We start from the raw sequence: 20,075 nt of genomic DNA, 5'->3' as shown, positions 1-20,075 counted from the left end.
CCCCCCTCAGCTCCCAGTGCCTCCCGTCCGCCCGCAGCCCCCCCCCAGTCAGCGCCTCCTGCAATCAGCTGTTTTGCACGCGCAGGAGGCTCTGTGGGGGAGGAGCGAGGGCATGGCAGGCTCAGGGGAAGGGGTGGAGTGGGGGCAGAGCCAGGGGTTGAGCAGTGAGCAACCCCCCTCACATTGGAAAGTTAGCAGCTGTAGCTCCAGCTCCGGAGTCAGCACCTCTGCAAGGAGCAACACATTAACCTCTGAAGAGCTGCATGCGGCTCTGGAGCCATAGGTTGACCAACCCTGGTTTATGTTCACTACTCGTCACTCTACCTATTGTGGTTTCAGGGAGATGGTGGGCCTAAGCCTGCCCAAAACTAAAGTCCCCCTCAACTGAGGCAGAGGGGGCCAGTGACCCCCAAGCCACAATAAACAGGGGCTGGAGTGAAGGTCAAAGGGAAACAATCAGGGAACCAAAAGGGGACACCGAGCCCAGTGCTCCTCAAACGTGTCCAAGGAGTCAGTGGACACCACCCAGAGGAACTCTGCTCGGAGCAGGGGATTGGAAATAGGCCCCACAGTCGCAGAGCTTCCTCCTCCTGGAGTGATGGATGGCCATCCTGGCCAGCGCCAGAAGGAGGCTGACAAGGAGGTCTTGCAACTGTGTGGGGCCACGGATGGGGTGTGCATCAATGAGGAGGTGCAGGGAGAAGTGCAGCCAGAATCTCTTACGGAGTACGAGTTTCTGGAGGAGTTGGACAAGGGGCTGCAGTCTGACCCACCCAACGTAGATGTGTGCCAGGGTCTCCCTCTCACTGCAGAAAGGATAGCTGTCGGGGGAGTTCATGACTTGCATTAGGTACACGCCCGTGCTCACGGCTCCTTAGACAAGTTGCCAGCTGAGAACCCTGGTGGGCTGTGGAGCCAGAGTACACTACACAATCATTACTTCAGCTCAGCTAGCAGAGGTATCATCTCTAATGCTGGAGGTACTGGGTTCAAACCTGGCTGCCGACCTATGCAGGTGGCCATTTCATATGTCCTTTCACCCACAGACCATCTCTGAGACTGACTCCTGCTTCTAATGTGGGATATGCTTTTGCCTGCTTGTTCTCCCCTCAGGCCAGCCACTGCAATATGACTGGTGTTTGGGTGAACAGCCTGAGCACACTTCTCCAGATCATGACCAGGGACCTCTTGATCAGTGGTATCTTCACCAGTGCTGTAGAGGTATATGTTTAGTCTCTGTCTTCAAAGCTAGTCCAGTAATAGGGTGATGGCTAAGGTAAAATGGAGGGGAGGCTCCTATGTAAAACAGGACAGGGTGAGGGTCTCGCAAGCAGGGCCAATCTGCACTCTACAGAGGAGGGACTTCCTGGAAAAAGCTGCCTGGTTCTCTTCTCTGTGGGGGAGGCAGTAATAAGACTCTCCTAGGGCTTACATTTTCCATCATATGGGAGAAATGGAGGAAAAGCAGCAGCCGGTGAGGAGGCAGGAGGAGGAGTGAAGTGCTAGCTTCTGCTATAAATGGCATTTTGTCCCAGGCCACTGCAACATCTTCCTACTGCTTGCTTTCCATATAGGGGAAGCCTCTCCCACCTGCTCCTATACAAAGTAAACGAGGCTAGAATGGTTTCTCTGGGGAAACAACTAGTGAACAAAAGTACACTTCTGGGTGGGTGAGCTGCTTATAAAAAAGCTAGATACACCTCATGATATGGGTGTCTGTAGGTAGCTCATGAATGCAAGATGAGACTGCCCCTTCTGCATGTCTGTCCGGTTCAGTTTGCCTCTGATGCAAAGTTCCTCCATCTGGCTCTTGATGTTGTCTGTCTGCTCTGGTGTGGCGCTAGCCTGCTTCTGAGCTGGGCCTTCAGGTCTGCGAAAATTTCTCTCTGTTCTGTGCCCAGCTCTTCTTTCTAGGTATCTTATAGAATTTATTGTCCATTTTTACTTCAATGTTTTCTGGAGATATGACTTCTCAGAGTCTGACAAATTTATAGCAAGCATTTCAGATTTGGCGTAATTCATTTTAAATCCAGACGCTTTCCCAGAGTCATGGGTTTCTTCAGATACTAATCTTTCCAATCACAAGCTGGATCTTTATTTGCATTGTGCTCTCTCTCCAAAATTCGAATGCTTTCCAAGTGTTCAGACACTCCATTGCACTAGGGAAATTCTTCATAAATGGATTGCCATGGTTACCACGGGTCCAGTGCTAGCTGTGTCAGTGCTCAACTCTGGACAGCTGCTGGAGTCTAGCACCATGTCACCTAACCACACTCTGAGCAGATCTAACTGGTGCAATACCTAAAATACTGGTGGCTGTTTGACGGTAGCACATCACCCCGGCAAGAACTGATCTGCTATTAGCAACGGTTGCTAACTTCTGGATACAATTCCAAGTTGCTAAACATTCTTTAAGGATGTGTCATACCCTTCATAAACCCTGCTGCACTATGGGATGATGGGGGAGGGGAAGTAGCAAAGGACTGTTTGTGTATTGTAGTAGAGGCCAGTGGAAAAATCTTGGCCCTCAATTGAAGAATTATGAACAAGGTTTTCCAAGAATGAATAAATATTTTTCGGTACCCAACCCGATGTACCTTTTTTAAGGAGCTTAGATTCAGAGAGCAGATGCTCGGTGGATCCCTTCAACATGTCTCAAGTTGGGCAGCCAAAGTCCTTAGTCTCTTTGAAAATTTTATCTCGCGGCACTTTTCTTTCTTTCTTAAGCTTTCTTCAGCCATTCAGCAGTTGAGTCAGGGAACGCAGCTGTGCTGAGTTTTACTAATAATTCTATTAGAGACAGAACAGCATGGTATTAGGAGCAATAGGAAGATGCTTGTATCCATCTTAGCCATAAGCCCGAGGCCTGTTTGGCATGTGTGAGAAGAATGGGATTTATGGGAGTCTGGCACTTGCCATTTTCCCTTTATTACAGTTAATCTAGAAAATTGTTTTCTTGACATTTGCCTGGTTGCAAAGTCCACATGGATCCATCACCTGCTGCTGGGCTAGACTGGCTCTGTTGGAGCTGGCTTTACGTCACAGACTAATTGGTCTGGTTTTCAGAATAACTGGCTTCTATCCGTTGGGGCTAGAACACAGCTGTGTGACTGGGTCATACTCCTAAATTCAGCCTTGTAGAGCATGTCATCTCCCACAGGGCCTGAGCCAGGACCTGGTGGAGCCAGGTGGGGGTTCCCATTGGCTTTAATGAGAGCAGGATTAAGCCCTGGGTAATGAGAAGTATCGGTATGGCAAACAAGTTAGGCCAAGGTTACCATACCAGGGCTGGTGGGTATTGGCAGGAAGCTTTTGCCATCTCACAAGCCATTCTATAACATTATTTGTCCTTTGATGGTGTTTTTCGCCCAAGGATCCCCAAGCACTTTTCTTGGGATTCTCTCTGAGACCTTTCCACTCGGCGTATTCAGAACACCTCATCCAGTTCTCTGGGATCCAAAAAAACTCAATTTGATTCCAGCTGGTCACCCAGGTTACTTTATTAGGCATGTAACAGCTCTTTGTCCACACTGGCTAGGCACAGACACAGGGGTTTGAGGTACAGGGTGATACCACAATTCCAATTCATGTGACACACCACACAGTTAGCTCATCTCAATTGATTGGACTCTTCCAGTTGGTATGCATACTTCCACCTTTTCATGTTCTCTGTATGTATAAATATCTCCTGTCTGTGTGTTCCATTCTATGCATCCGAAGGAGCTGTAGCCCACGAAAGCTTATGCTGAAATAAATGTGTTAGTCTCTAAGGTGCCACAAGTACTCCTGTTCTTTTTGCGGATACAGACTAACACGGCTGCTACTCTGAAACCACACAGTTAATATACATCTTTCCTAGCTACTAACATCTCTGCTTCTTGCATGCAAAGACCAATCACTTTGCAGGTTGCATAAGGACCAATTGCTTTTGTTTGATAAACCTTATAGACTGTACAGAGGTATGTCAGAATTATTCTTTCCTTGTTACAGGTTGGGTAGCTGCAGCACAGAGAAATTAATGGACCTGCACTAAGGACGCACAGCAAGTCAGTGGCAGAAAAGGACTATAAAGGAGGAATGTCCATATGCCATTAGCCTTGTGTCTAATATGAATACATCTCAGCCTCCATGTCCCACCTTCTTGCTAGGAGGGAAGTTTATACTGAGCCATGGAGGTAGACAGACACTGGTGGCAGTCTGCAGCCTGCACCTGGCAGGTGAGCTCCGAATGCCTGCACCATTACAGTGCCATTATCCTGAACTGCCAAGGGCCACTCAGATGGTTAATTTTGTCAATGCTGTTAGAACGAAATCTGCCAGGTCTCCTGCAAACCTCCCTGGCTGGGGCTCATCACTTGAAAAATAGGCAGTCAGTGAACACCTCTCTCTCCTACACAGCTCTGCCAACCACCTTACTCCTGACCAGCCTCACCCCCTATTATCTCACTCCTAGGCCCCCCCACATCTCTCCCTAGGAAGTTCACTCCTGTGCTGACTTGCACCCTCTACCACTCCAGTCCAGGATCCCTACGCTAGTCTGCCAATGCACTTGTCCCACCCCTGTGATAACCACACCACTCTGCTCATGTACCTTGGTCCTGCCCTGACTCTTCTACTCTGTTACTGACCCCTCCCAACTCTGGATGTGCACCCCAGTCCTGAGCTGCATCAGTTCCTCATTATTCCACCCCTGGGTCTCTCTCAAGCACCAGCTGATGCTGTGTCATATTGGGTGTTGGTTCAGTGATGTGTCCAGAGTGGAGTGGGCTATAGCCCACACTGATGGTTGGGAGGAGAAAACTTGGTGTTTTAATCCACAGGGTGTCACAAGCCCTTGGTGTCTGGGTTCTTTCTACTCAGAACATCAGCACCCTCTTCAGATACTATGGTGATTGGGGAGGGGCCTGTACCCCCAGATGGCTTACGTCTCTTCTTTAAAAGAGGATCTTAGAATGCTGAGCTATCCCTTTAAGAAAAGATTGTTGTGTTAATGAAACTATGTGACTATAACATTCATCCCCATCATCCACCCTTGATTAACTGAAGCAGCGTAGTTATAAACTGTCAGTTCACAAATTGAGCCTTTTAAGGCTCAGGAGTGTATGAGTAGAGCTCTCAGGGTTTAAAGGGAAATGAGTTTGTGTGTGCATGTCCTTGCCTTGGGCAGGTATTGGCTGAATACAAACGTCAGTCTCCTGCTGTTTTCAGTTTTTCCTCTGATTTTGATTATAAATTCATCAGCAGCCATAAGTGGTTTATAACATGGTCTGGTGTTTATGGGCTGGTATAAGTGGTCAGAAGTTTTATCTTCCTCCTCTCCACCATTAAATTAATCTGTAGGGGTGATGTGGGGAAGAACTGGGCTGCAGAAGCAAAATCAAGGAATCTAGAACTAAACTAGCTGCTCCTCAAAGATTCCTCCATTCGAAGAGGGGTGTGAAATCGCTCTACTCACACTTTCTTGACAACTGTCTTTAATGGGCCACTCTCTTACCACTTCAAAAGTTATTTTTCCTCCCTTGGTATCCTGCTGTTAATTGACTTATCTCGTTAGACTGACCTCACACTTGGTAAAGCAACCCCCATCCTTTGTATTGTAAAGCATCCCCACGTATTTATACCTGCTCCTGTATTTTTCACTTCATTCATCTGATGAAGTGGGTTCTAGCCCAGGAAAGCTTATGCCCAAATAAATTTGTTAGTCTCTAAGGTGCCACAAGGACTCCTCGTTGTTGTTGCTGATACAGACTAACACAGCTACCCCTCTGAAACCTTTAGTGTGTGTGTGTGTGTGTGTGTGTGTGTGTGTGTTCTAGCAGACACTGGAGTTCTGATGTGCCAGAATCTTTTGTGATAGTGGTGTGTCTATTTCCTCCTTCTCCCCCTGCCCCCCAACAAACAAAAACAAATAGTAATTTAGCCCCAAATATCTGACTTAGACGTACTGGGAAAGTGGTGCTTTGGCAAGGTTTCCTGACTAGGATTAGGGTACCTGTTGTGCTAGGTGCTGTAGAAACATGAGGAAAGACAGATTTTGCCCTGAGGAACTTCCAATCTAAGAAAACAGTCCTTAGAGCAGAAACAGGGGAACCAGCAAAGTCCAAACATCTCAAAGGTGCTAGGTTTAGGAATCTGTCCTGCGTACAGAACATCTGAATGCTCATCCTGAAATATCACTTCTGTCTAATCTAATCTTTAATGTGACTCTTAGGCGTTAGAGCCTGGGGTTGGGGAGGTGGTGCAGCTGCCTAATTACTAATCAGCTTTTTCTATGTCAAGTAAGGTGCCTGCATCTGAGAAGACATGGCCCTTGGGAGGGCATGTGCTGGGTGCAGCATTCTAGCTGGTGGTTTAAGTCTGGGAGGAGGTGTTGAGAAGAGGGGAAGAATAGAACTCCTTCCTTCAGTCTTGCAGGGGTTAATCTCTTCAAGGAAATATTGTAGCAAATGAGTTGGGTTTGCTCACCTCCCTGAATGCTATAAAGCTTCTAATCTCAGCTTGCTATTCTCCAGTGACTTCTCCATAGCTTGGTTTGAGGGCCAGGTGCTGAGGGGGGCTTCAGGAGACAGAGGACAGCAGTGGACTGGAAAATTCTTTGGCTGTAGGTTCAGCTAGCACTCCTAGGCATATGTAGGTAAAAACCTGCCTTGGGGCCTGTTCAAACAGGGGCACTCAGAAGAAAATGAATTAACTAAGCGTTGAGCCTCCGCATTAGCTACAATGAACTAAAGCCACTCTCATTCTAAGTGACAGTGTCCACACAGGGGTTTAGGTGCATTAACGTAACTCCTATAGTTAATTCATTTAAACTTTCCAGAGTGTCCCCACATGACAAGCCCTTAGTTTGGTACATATTAATGCCAAATATGAAAAGGAGTGAGTTCCTCTGTAAAGAGAGAGAAAAACTGGGCAGTAGGCACTTGGCTCAGGTTTCTGGGAGTTCTGATATGTCTGCCCTTAATTAGTCTGCTGTCCTGTTCATATCCTCCCATTCCACCTCCTGATGAGGGCTGGGCAGATACTCTGATGTGCCCATAGTACATGAGAGCAGCTGAAAGGTTCCTAAGCAAACTGTGATCCTAGTTCTTGTCCATTCTCTATGCAAGGAAATGACCTAGTTATAACTTCAGCTTCTCCATTGCTGAGGCAGGCAAAATAAACTTGGGTGCTCTGAGGTATGTTTTCTAGCACTGCAGTGCTGGCTTAAATCAATTCCTCCCTTCCAATCAGGTTCTGTTAGCACCTGGGCAGGACAGTGTTTCTGAATACCAGACCAGCAAATCCTGCAAACCTTGACTCCTGATTTCCTCAGTGCATTCAGAAGCAGAGAACCAGGTAATGGAAAGCCAGAGAATAGCCAGTTCCATACTACATCTACCCAACCTGGTGTAAAACCTGCATTCTCATCTATGCGTGCATCTCTTACTAATGCTTTTCTTCCTGTGTTACAGGGTGGGCAAGACTCTTTCTCTATAAAATGGAAGGTGAATCTCTGCTTCCTCCCTGGACAAAATTAAACTGCCAATAAATTCAGACTTGTGCTATATACTGAGGAAAATAAGCATCTTAGTGGCTGGACTTTTAGGAGTTCATAGCATCCTCATGAGGTACATATGAAGTGTGTTTATGATTAAAAGGCAGATGAAGCTTGGAGAGTGAAACTATCTCCTTTCACTAAGCAGGGATCTCTTAACAATAGGGTCTGGGGTGGGGGGGAGGTTCTAGTCATGCACGGATCAACTCTCAGGGGACTAATGATACTAAGGTAGAGAGCATTTTTGGTGGGAAATATTGCAGTGGCCAATAGCATATTCTCTAGCCTTCTCGTCTGTTCTCTAGGCGTGGTTATTGCCACAGACATGGGCCCCAAACACATCATGTAGACTTAAAAAAAAATAAATTGCTGCACAATCCTCTCTCTACCCCAGGATCTCATTGTGTAACGCTTCAATATTACCAAATACACTAGGCTTGTTCTAGCCTGTGCTAGGGACTGAATTTTACGTTGTTTGTTTTTTTTTTTAAAACCCTCTCACCTTTCAAAAACGGAAGCATTCTATTATGACTTGGTATCTACTTGTCATTGGATAGGACTCAGGCTGCGTATATGGCAGCTGGGCCATTGTTTTTCTGCATGCATCTCTGCTCCCAGAAGGTAGTAACCTTGGTCTCCTCTGCAGTGAAGAGTCAGGTGCTGGTGGTGCGGCAGGTGCACAGGAGGAGCAGAATGTCAGAGCTCCTTTTCAGAGCTCGCCAGCTCAGTGCATCCGGCACGTTAACTGTCAGCGCCATGGGTTCTGTGGTTCAGTGGAAGCTGCTTTGTGTCTCCCTCATCCTCCAAAATGACATGCGGAGTGACTGTGTCAGTCAGTACAGGTAACTGGTATGTTTCAACAGAGCCCCTTACCCCCAGCACCCCTCTGGAGCCAGAACGGTGCAGGGGAGATGCCCCCCCACCCTGGGAGTATGAGGTCTCCGCTGGTGCCTTCCCTTCCCTCACCAGGTGGCCTGGGGTGAAAACTATAGAGATGAGCCAGCCACTGCTTCCAGCTGGTAGGTCAGGAGCTGCCAAAGCCAGACCTGGGAGGTTCCAGCCAGACCTGCAGGATGTTCTGGGACCTGTGCTGAGGGGCTGTTTGCTCCAACTCTTCCCCTCCATTTCCCACAGTCTCTTCACTTCACACCTCCCCTCCCGCTTCCCTGTGTAACCGATCCCCCTCCTAAATAAACCCACCCCAAAAGGAAAAAAGATCCCGACACCAACGTCCTGTGTCTGTCTGGGCTAGGCTTCCTCCTGCTCCCTGGGCGGGCTGTACCCATCCGTGGGAGACAAGGTGGGTGAGGTCAGACCTTTGACTGGACCAGCTCCTTGGTGGAACAAGCCGTACCCACGTGTCGTCTCCTATACTCAGAGTGTCAGCTCTCCAGGGCAGGGCACGTCCCGTTGCTCTGTGTCTGGACACCACCTGGCACTGAGGAGCCCAGGGGCTACGCTCAGACAAACAATACTGGCTAGGAAGAATTTTCCCCCGCTGGCTTGGTATTCCATACCTGTCCACCTCTTTCTTATGCCTCCCGCTGCTGCCGCCTGCGGTCAGCATCAGGCTCCTGGCGTTGGGGGCGGGGGGAGCTGTCCTCCCACAACGCAGCCCCACTGCCCACCTTCCCCGGGGCTAGCTGCGTCTGGCCACACAAGAGGTAGAGGCACTGAAGGAGGGAAACGCCAGCAGGTGAGCTCGTCTTGTCTCCCTGCAGCACTTGGCCCTCTTCCTGCCCACACCCACTGCGCTGGCTTGAATGGCTGGGCAGCCCCTGCAGGCTGCCTCCCTCCCTGAGGAGAAAAGGAGGGAAGATCTGTTCCCATGGTAAGGGACATGGTGGTAGGAGGAGCCAGTAGGTGGCACTGTTGCACATGGATTGACAAGTTATTTTCCTCGCTTGCCAGCTGTGCAGGGTGGCTGTACAAACGCTGTAGTAGTTCTGCCATGTAATTTCTGTGGTGGGTGGGGAGTTATTGAAGGCAGCAGAAGAGTTCGCTCTCTGCCTTCATCTCTTTAACTAGAATGTATTTGGGAGGGGGGGGGTGAAGTTCCTTCCTGGCCACTGGCCACTGGTGCTCAGGCTGAGATTTCAGACAGTGCCATTTGTGACCGCCTCTGTTCGAGGGCTGGTAAGTACAGTGTAAATAAAACAAGTTGCACTGAAATATACCCAGACTCCACATCACTGAGTTCTCCTTCAACAGGAAGCTGACCTGCAACCCCCAGAAATCTACTACTACATGGCAGACGGGTGATGATATTGTTTCCTTCACTACTCTGTCGGGAATGGTCCTCGCCGTGGGCTCTTTGAAACAAGACTGCACAAGGTACAGTAGAACCTCAGAGTTACGAACACCTCAGGGCTGAGCAGAATGAGATGTGCAATAGGCTCTGTCTTGGCACCTTCCCCTCTAAATTTACACAAACTTGTGTTCAGAGGGAGCTTACTGAAGCAGTGGGGATAATCCTCTTCTGTGGACTTGGCTGAGATGGCATGTTTCACAGCCGAAAATAGTGTGACCACTTCCTCTGCTGGGGGTGCTACAGACCTGGCTCTGGGGTAACTAAGCGACCTGCTGTAATGGGAAGCTTGCCCAGCTTCTGCCTGTAGCATACTTCGCTCTGGTCACTACTGGTCACCTCCTGTAATTACCAAACTGCTCCCCAAGAGGGATGAGGTGAGAAGGCAGATGCACAGGTCAACGTAAACCTTCTGATAACACAGGTCTCTTTGTAGGGGAAGGAGAGTGGGGAGACCGTTCTCCATGCTGCAAAGGTAGCCTACAGTTGGTAGTCCAGCAGGGCCGCCCAGAGGATTCAGGGGGCCTGGGGTCTCCGTCGGTGGGTCCCGGGACGGAAGGACCCCCTGCCGCCAAATTGCTGCTGAAGACCCAGCACTTCAGTGACGGGTGCTGGGGGGGAAGGACCCCCCGCCACCGAATTGCCACCAAAGACCTGGAGCGGAAGAAGCTCTGGGGGCCTGGGCCCCGCGAGTGTTTTCTAGGGCCCCCAGAATGAGTGAAAGACCCCGCTCCAGGGGCCCTGAAAAACTCTCATGGGGGCCCTGCAGGGGTCTGGGGCAGCGCATTTGGAAACAAAATTAACCAGTTCAGGAGCCAGGTGGTGGGCTCACAAGCCGAGAACTGGGTACGGGTCTGTGGAGCATAGCCCTTGCCATACTACCTCTGTCCTGCTTGTTGGTCGCTCCGCTGAAGGTGGTGGTAGCTCAGTGCTTTTCTCTCTGTTTTTCCAGAATTGGAAGACTCCCCCTGTAAAGTGGCTGATGAACCATGAGCTCCACGCTGGGACAGATGTCACCTGTCAGTATAGCTGGAGCAAAAAGCACTGGTGTAGATAGATTCAGTTCAGGTACTGAGAGGGGAGACTTGAAAGTCTCCTAAGTTATGTTTAAGCATGGCTATAGTACATGAGAGGGAAGGACTAGATCAGAGTATCAAAACCCCAGCTGGCTGGAAACGTTCTATCCACTGCTACTAACTGACAATAGGATTTCTGACCTTGGAAACTCATGTAAATTGTCACTTCCTCAGATGTTGTTTTTTGTTGGAAAAGCAATTTTGGGTGGGGCCATAATGTTTCCTAGGGGAAAACCTCATCACTTTCTGACTAGCTTTAACAAACATCCATAACCTGGAGTTCTCCAAACTACTGGGAGATTATATTGGGGGGGGGGAAACCAGCACCTTGTGCAATTAACTTTGAACTTGTATGCCAGCTTGGGGCTGAAGTTCTTCTATATGCAGAACTCCCCATCAACTTCAGTGGGAATTAAGCAGGTGGAGGTGCTTATCATATGCCCTCAAGAAGTGCCAATTGCTAGCAGGGAGTCAAGCCTGAGACTCTTCTTCCAGCTCTGTAGTACCTGAAGGCAATGCAGAAGGTATCAACTGGGGTTCAGGAAGCTACTGCTTTAATTGGGGAGGGTTGTGAAGCAAACAGCATTGCTTGGTTCTGCCTAGCTAGATTATTATTAGCTGCAGTTCATTTGGGAGTGACAGGGCAGGGTGCTTATGCAGTAACTGTCCTTATCCAGGACCCTGGAAGCCAGAGAGCCTGCTAGGTGAAGGTGACACACACCAAGTGTTGTTGGGGGCACAAGGTACATCGGTGAAGGGAGGCCTTCATAAAAAAGCCACTAGCTGAGAAACTCCTTGCTCAGAACAGTTGAGGAATCTCCTGCAGTCAGAGGGGCCGTACTCAAAAGCAGAGCTGCTGAGAAGGTATTTAAATACTTCAAACCAGTGGGTCATGTGTTGATTCTTCCATCTTTCATCAGCACTAAGGGTTTCTTTAAGGCCAAAACACATGAAGAGGAGGGAGCATCTATGTCAAGTCCTTCTCCCTGTTTCCCACAAAAGAGTAAAGCTCATTGCAGGAGCTAGCTCTTCCCCTTTAAGAAGGGAGTGTGTAGTGGCAGGAATAGTAGAGGCCCTGTCTACACAACAGACTTGCTGGCAGAGCTGTAATTCCCTGATCGTGCAGATGTAGATATACGAACAACTGTACATTTGCCGGTATAGATTTTGGTGGGGTGGGGGTTTAGATAAAGCTGTGCTTTTGTCACTCTAGTTTGTCAGTGCAAGTGGTGTCTGGTGGTATAGCATAGCTCCTAGTGCAGATGTGAGCAGAAGTTATTTTCCTTTCCTCTTAACTTCAAAGTTGATCTGCCTAAAATGGCCAAACAACCTGTCTGTGCCAATGAAAGCTCTGTACTCTTCTTTGTCACCCAGGGGATGTGGAATAAAACTTTCCTCTAGACCTGCAGATGAGGGGTATCCTCATCTGATCACCTTCCCTCCCCTCCTTGAGTATGGGGTACCTTGCCTCTGTCTCTAGATACTACACTTTTGTGCAGAAGTGCCTTCCAAGCAAACTGATTAGGATTCTTCCCCAAACACACACATCTTCCACCCATCTAAGCTGCTCACAATTTTGAACAACAGCAGTATTGTCAACTCTTATTGTGACTTGTGATTTACTTTTTTTGGGTGGTGGTGGTTTTTTTGGGGAGGTTCCCTCTTAAAATATTTGTTCCTCGAGGCCTGTGATTAGGTGAGAGTATCAGTTTTCACTTTAAAAATAAAATACAGCCAGTTTCTTGCCTTCATGCTTGTGAAAACATGAAGTATGCCCTAATGGCTCAGCAATCAGAAGGTAGAGAGAAACCCGTAACTTACTATTTAAAATCTTTTATACATTTTTTTGGGGGGGAGGGGCTGATTCATGCATTTTATTTTTTTTAAATGCTTGTGGGGTGGCTATACTGAGAAGGGGGGCAAGAATGGGGGAACTAACTCCCCAAACCCTAATTCACCACTAGACTGACACCCCAGAAAGCTTGCTAGACTGGGGTGAGATTGGTGGAATACAATGTTCAAAGGAAAATAATACAGTCTTCTTCCTAAAGCTTTATGCTCCCAGAGAGTCACAGCTTGGGTTTGTTTGACCCGTTCAGTCCTAGTTCATCTGAACACTGTGTTTAATGATATGGTTCCACTTCTGTGCCACCCCTTCAGTTTCTCGGGCCTTGTTCAGGCAGCTGTTTGTATAGTTTTGTTAAACCCTGCTGGAATTAAGCTCTCTCTTTCATAGAAAACAATTATTAGTGGACAAGAGCAGTGCCTGTTTTTTCCAATAGCTCTGATCTGGCCTATGAGCCAGCATACTCAACATCCGGCCTCTGAGGGGTTATTGACATGGCTGAGCTAATATCAAAGTCACATTATGTGGGGATTCTTAAATCACTCCACCAACCACCCATGCTGTGAGCTCCTATTCATGTTGGTAGCTGTGTTGGTGATGCGGTCACATCTGGTTGTGGGCAGATGCAACCACAGCTCCTTCCTGTTCCTGAAGGCTCACTTGCTAATAAAAAATCATCCCTATAGCTAAGAGCCCTTGGTTAGCTCACTTGCTGGTGCACTAGTCTCTGGCCAGCTGGTCACAGAAAAGGCCTTTTTCCATTAGTAGATAGGCTGTTTAAGCAGAGGCACCCAATTTTGTGAACTAGTCCCTTTTTTAAAAGGGTTAGGTGGAGGTAGTCATCTCATGTCAGGGCATCTCCCCTGCATAGGGAGAGAATAGATTAGTCTGTTAATAAAGCAAAGAAGAATCTGCCCATTGAGTATTAGGGGAGTTAGTTTATGCTACTATACATGTTTAACTTGAATATTGAAGCAGGAGACCCTGAGGGACTTATCAAAATCCTTCACTTTTTATTAAATGTGAGATTGCAAGAACTGAGAGATCAAAGCAGTTCAGGAGAGGTAGTCCCCCTTCTTTAAGAGCCCTCGAGCATTGTTTACTTGGAGCAGCAGGAGTTATTAGCAACTTTTAAATTGCCTAGGATCTTTGATCTTAGCAGAACACAAGGTCACAGGGGCTCCAGAATAGTCTCTGTGCATGCCCTTAGCGTACAAAGCATTAATTGGTTTGCAGCCTTTCAGTAAGGAGACAACACTCCTGAGAGCCTTCACCTCTCTCCTGCTCGAAGCATCCCCTCTTTGAGAAGTGGCCAGGGGGTGCCCGATTAATTAACATTAATAATCTAATAGCACCTAGAGGCTAGGCAGTGTGCAAACATAGTAAATGACACAACCTTCCCTTGAAGGAGCTCCCAAGCACCTCTTCCTCAACCCATGATCTGCAGTGAACAAACACCAGGTGACATCTAAAAAAGGGATTTATTTTAAAAACACAATTGTCTATTTAAAATGGAGGTAAAGGGCAGCTTAGCAGGAGCCCCTGAGTTGGGTGCTGCTGCAGGGAATGCTGCTCTAAGGGTCACTTGGCTCTGGCTGGGAGAGAACTCCTCATTACACTGAAGTCGTAGGAGCATGCCAGCCGGTCCTAGTGAACAAGAGCCCCGTTTGTCGGCTGGAGTCAGTACTGGATGTACCGTTTCTTGAATGGGAGGTGCTCATTCCAAGCAGTGTCTCTGGGCCGCTTGGCAGCCAGGATGAGGGTGGAAATGGAGGCCATGGCCCTCTTGCAATTGCTCTTGGGGTGCTGCTCAAAGCCACTGCCTGCTGATCCCCAGAGGCTATGCTGCTGGTGGGCAGCCTCGTCTGCTTCCCTGACAGGCGACGCACTCTCTGTCTGCGCGTGGACAGCCTTAGTGCTCCTGTAAGAGCCTCGTCTCCTTGGCCAGGGGGTGAATTGCCGGTAGAAAGATTCCACCTCAGAAATGTCGGCGGGCTCCGTCATTGCCATGGCATCTACCAGGTGACTGTACTCCAGAGGGACCGGGCTTCTTGCACCCTCCTCCAGGGGATGGGATGCTGGTTTTCTTTTCCATACCTCTACGTGCATCTTCCTGTTGGGGGGTAACAGCCGCGGCCTCTTCCTCAGAGAGGAGCCCAGCAGCAAGTCTGAAGCACAGATCTGGAGGAGTTCCTCCTCAGAGTCCCCTTCCCAGGCCAAGGGGAGTCTTGCCAGCTCCTTGTAGAAAGGACCTGGATCTTTGTCACAGGGTCGTATTCCAGCTGGAGTTCTGGGTGTGTGCCCGGAGCAGCCCCCAGGGGCCACAAAAGACACAGGGGTGGAGCCTGAGTGGTCCAGTGCAGTCACCACTGCCAGGAAGTAAAGGGCACTGTCACCAGGGTGGCAGCTGGGATGCAGCAGAGCCCCCCTGAGAGAGAAAGGTACAGGCTCAGCCCCAGGCCACTGCCCCTGGGTTGGAATGCTGCCGGGGGATCGGCAGTTTGGCACTTGTGGGGAGATAGGGCAAGGCTGGAGTTTCAACTTTTCATTCCAAGCTTGTAGGAACTTCTCCCTGCAGGACCTGGGCCCGTCTAGCCCACTCTTCCAGCACCCAACTTTCTCAAGCTGCATGGCGGTTGTGCCCGGGGCAGTGGGGTCTCTGAGAGGTAAAGGGTGAGAAAAGAGCAGTTAGTCACTCTGAGAAGGAGGGGTGAGAGTTTTGGGCAATCCCTTTGGAACCTCCTCCCCCTGCTCTCTGGTCACTACCCAGGAATAGCTGGGCTGTTGCCAGGAGACTGCAGGTTCTAGAACAAATGCTTCAGTAGGCAGCTCTTGGCCCAGGCCCTGGCATCTGTAGCTGGATCAAGCAGAGGTGCTGGCCCCTCCAATGTCATAAGCACTGTGATGTCATTGTTACCTCCAATGGCTGCTCCATGTGCCCTGCTAGAGTAATTCTGCCTGACTGAATAGCACAGGCTGCTATTTACATAGAAATAGTCACTAGCCAATGTCACAGCTGTGAATTCTCCAACCATAAGCTCTCTGAGCTAGCTGCACTATATTTGAAGAGTTTCAGAGTAGCAGCCGTGTTAGTCTGTATCCGCAAAAAGAACAGGAGTCCTTGTGGCACTTTAGAGACTAACAAATTTATTTCAGCATGAGCTTTCGTGAGCTACAGCTCACTTCTTCGGATGCATAGAATGGAACATACAGACAGGAGATATTTATACATACAGAGAACATGAAAAGGTGGAAGTACGCATACCAACAAGAAGAGTCTAATCAATTGAGATGAGCTATCATCAGCAGGAGAAAAAAAAACTTTTGAAGTGATAATTAAGATAACCCATAGAAGGTGTGAGGAGAACTTAACAACATAGGGAAATAGATTGCATCCAAAGAAGTGAGCTGTAGCTCACGAAAGCTCATGCTGAAATAAATTTGTTAGTCTCTAAGGTGCCACAAGTACTCCTGTTATATTTGAAGAGGCAACTTCTACCAGTTATTTATCCTTCAATGAAGAGAGTTTTATCCTCTCTTCATTGAAGGATAAAACTCCTGGCTGGGCCTTTCAAAGGAGCCATGAGGAGTTTGGAGACCCAATTCCCATTGAATTTCAATGGGAAATGAACAATTAAACTCCCAGCCTATATCACTGCAGTGAGAAGGTCTCTCACAGCCGTGCACCTCAAATGTGCAGACACACAGGCTTCAAGGGAAGCAGCATGATCTAGTGCTCGGAGCAGGGGCTGCTGCATTCTATTCTCAGCTCTACCACTGAGTCAGTCATACTCTGTGTCTCAATTTCTCCTTCTGGAAAATGTGGACACTACCTTGCTCACAGTAGTGTGGGATCAATTAGCATTCACACAGCACACTATGGGCCTTGGGGAAAAGTCTGCAATATACTAAATGCCGAGTATTATCCTACCTGGGCATGCTGTGGATAGACAGCAATTTCTTGATAAAACGGGTCTTATGATGTATTCTTCATTTAACTGAAAAATTAGACAAGAAGGACTTCAGTTCCTTATGTCCCCAAGCCCATTAACCTCCCCTGGGAATTTTCAGGTGCCCTGCTCATCTTATTTTACGGAATTTAACTGAACATTTTGATCCTCTTATTCATAGAGGACTTTGCTGCCTCCCTATGGATTAGAGGGGCTACTACTCATGGGAGAACAGGCTGGGTATACAGGCACATACTAGGTCTGTATCCCAGGCAGTTAAGTAACTCTTGAATGCACAGGCTGATCGTAAAGTTGATGGGAATATTTCTATTGACTAACAAGATTTTGATCCTCCCATAGTCCATTGTTCCCAATTACGGAGAGAACTCTCCAAATGTGAGCTTTTATGATCAAAGGAGAACAGAAACTGCTCCCTTTCCAGGGTCAGACAGGGAGCTCTGGGGATTAGTAGCAGGAGAGTCTGAGTTGGGCCCTAGTGTAGTCCACAGGGGACTTGAGAGTCTTTCAGCTAAGACCCTAATAAAGCAAAGCACAGCCCTGCAGTTCAATGTAACACAATCTTCCTCCAAAAACTCCATGCAATGTTCAGCCCAGCCGCCCGCCCCTCTGGTCAACCTCTGGGCAGGAGCAATGGGGGGCCAGCTTCCAAAGTTCCACTGCAACAGGATCACCCCAGCCCCATTGAGCTGCAGACAATTAGGCAACAAAGCGCTCCTGAAATATTAAAGGGGGTCTGTTTTCAAAGGTGTGTTGCTTAATTCCTCTTGCAGTCATGAATACTTTATCTGACCTCCTCAGGTTTCCTCTGGGGATGAGGAGCTTGGATACCTTAAAAAGGCAGTGAGGAGGGGAAAGGGAGAGAGGCCTTATCAGCTTGGAGCACAGTGTCCAATGGGCTGGAAGGCCATGTGCTAATGAAAGTAGGGAATCTGGAATTTTCCTGCAGAATGTGGCTTCCTTTTAAAATATTTCCTCTCCACCTTCTACCTGCTGCAGGTGTCTCCCACTGCTCCCTAGGCTTTATGGAGCCACAGAGTCTCCATTCTGATATGGCTCTTCCTGCCATCCCCCCAGTGCAAAGGGTCTGTAAAGCCAGATCTGACTTCCTTGGTATAGGAATCCCTGGGTGGTGTACAGCTGGCAAAGGGAATCTACTCCCCATCTCCCAAATACACAGCCCGTACAGGCATTGGGTGGGAAAGGTCTGCCTGTGGTTGGAGTGTCTCTATGCTTTGGCCATTCCTGGCTGCTGGAATGTCCCCTTGGGGCCATAGGCTGCTGGCCCTAAATCAGAATAGCCCTGAGGCTGCTCTATCATACACAGAGGCCAAACTGGCCCCAAAATTGAGGAGCTTCTAAAAGTGGCATGAAGCTCTCTCTGCCCTTCCCCAGCAGGGCCTGCACTGAGCACAGCTGGCTATACACCAGAACCAAGCTCCCTGTTTTTCCTCCTTGTTCTTCACACTTACAACCCACTAGCTGGGTTTGGTGGCACTTCTGCCAGTCCGGGGGAAAAAACAAAAACAGAGAATAAGACCAGGGTAAAATGTTTTAAAAACTGCCTGCACTTGACAGCTGTGTGTCATTCACAGCTCTGGGAGCCGAAGGTTCTGTGTGGGGACAATGGTGCTGAGGAGTGTAAATCCCAGTAGCAGGCTCCAAAGCTGATCAAGCAGCTGGCCAAGGCTCTGAGCAGCACTGTTAAAATGCCTTAATAGGAATGAGTCCCTGAGCAGCTAAGGTGAGTTACAGAGCCCTGGGTGAAGTTCTGATCTAAGCGGGGCCATTTGACTAGGTTCCTGGCTAATAACCTTATTAGTGCTTGACAGAGGTGGCTGGTGTGCTCATCCTCACTGTAGAAGTCAGGAAACAGAACCTCAGTGAGGTGAAGTGACTTGCCCAAGAACACACAGTAAATCAGTGGTAGAGCTAAGACCTGAACTTAGTGATCTGGTGCCTATCTAGCTGCTCAGGGGGGTGGTTTTGCCTGGTTTGGGTAGGCCCTCCTTCAGCACTCATGGGGCTGTTGGTCAGACATGCACACACCCCCTTTTTATTTCTGAACAGACAACACTACAGTGTCAGGAACATGGGGCGTGGGGGGACACCATGTAAGGGTTAAACTTGAGCAACAAATCCACTGACTAAATTTAAATTGCTCTGGACACAGCAAAGCCTTTGATAAGAGAATAACTTTCTAAGCAAAGCCCATTCACAGCCCAGTTCCTCATGCAAAAGCTAATCACATAGTCTGACTGCCCTGGAAAGTTTCAAAGGCAGGCATTAGGCTCCAGCTGTTACTGACAAAGGGCATATGGAAGCTGCTTCCATTATTAGAAAAAGCCTAAACAGCTGGATTTCCAAAGGAAGCTGTTATTCCACATCAGGATTTTAAACCTTAGAGAAGCAGCCCAGGCTGTTTTGCAGAGCTAATGAAGGATCCATGCTCCAGATGACTCTGATCATCCTGTACTTTTAAAAAACAATACATGGCCAGGGTGGGGAGGAGGAGGAAATTAGTTATAAATAACAAATGAATTAAACAAGGTCATGAAATAGTTAACTAACCTGTTGTTCTACAGCCCCTTTCTTTGTGAGCTAATGAGGAGAGTAACATCCAGTGGCAGAAGGAGTTAGGAAAAGTATGTTTTTTAAGCTGTCCAGCTCCCCATCCAGTTTTTTCTCGTACACAGCAGAGACCACAGTGTATGGCAGCAAGCAAGGGGCTTCTCTTGGCAGGAGATAGGAAAACAGGCCCCACCCAAAACACAAATAGCTGTGGTTAAGCATCCAACATTTTATCTTAACAGTGCTAATCACGTTTGGGGTTAAAGCCACTTATTCCCTTGCCTGTCGGCCCCACCTAAGCTATCTTGTCTAATCAGGAGGGAGGCTTCTGGACAGGGCTGGGGCCTGAGACTTTGCCTTAAAGGGCCAGGCCAGTGTTGTCCTTAGAGAAGCTCTGTGCTCTGGCCATGCTAACCAGAAAGAGCACAGCTGCTAGTTTGCAATCTGACTGGTACTTGATGTACAGAGAGGAATGGCATGTGTCTAGGCCGCACCATCCCAATGCAAAAAAAAAAAAAAAAAATCACCCCTTGGAAATCTGGGAAGGCAAAGCTCATTACATTACACTGAGTGTTTGGGAATGGAAAGGGCATTTACTCACTTGAAGGCTCCCTCTACTGGGAGGGATCCTTGATCAGCAGTGAAATTCTCCTCTTGGGAGGATTTGGTGCTTCTGTATGTGTCGCAAGCATGTGTGTTGTGGTGCAAGCCTCTCTGGTACATCACTACTGCTGTATCTCACTTCTGTCCTGGTCAGAAACCTGACTGCACT

At 48.4% G+C, this 20,075-nt stretch overlaps 1 protein-coding gene across 3 annotated transcripts; it reads right to left on the bottom strand.

The window, feature by feature from the left end:
* Positions 1-11,683: 11,683 nt before the first annotated feature.
* Positions 11,684-19,598, bottom strand: LOC123345114. Of its 3 annotated transcripts, XM_044981778.1 has the most exons (3): positions 19,304-19,598; positions 16,696-16,762; positions 11,962-15,423 (listed from the first exon to the last, which is right to left on the bottom strand). In XM_044981778.1, the coding sequence occupies exons 2-3, from the start codon at positions 16,701-16,703 to the stop codon at positions 14,445-14,447; spliced, it is 987 nt and encodes a 328-aa protein (XP_044837713.1). In that variant the 5' UTR covers positions 16,704-16,762; positions 19,304-19,598; the 3' UTR covers positions 11,962-14,444. The 3 variants fall into 3 exon arrangements, with proteins under 3 accessions (XP_044837715.1, XP_044837714.1, XP_044837713.1); XM_044981780.1 differs by lacking the exons at positions 16,696-16,762; positions 19,304-19,598 and adding an exon at positions 15,531-15,645 and having other exon boundaries at positions 11,684-15,423; XM_044981779.1 differs by lacking the exon at positions 16,696-16,762 and having other exon boundaries at positions 11,961-15,423.
* Positions 19,599-20,075: the final 477 nt, after the last annotated feature.

Source organism: Mauremys mutica, chromosome 12 (genome assembly GCF_020497125.1).
Source record: "Mauremys mutica isolate MM-2020 ecotype Southern chromosome 12, ASM2049712v1, whole genome shotgun sequence".
Lineage (NCBI taxonomy): Eukaryota > Metazoa > Chordata > Testudines > Geoemydidae > Mauremys > Mauremys mutica.
The sequence above is the reverse complement of the archived record's forward strand: the minus strand, read 5'-3'. Positions and strand labels throughout refer to the sequence as shown.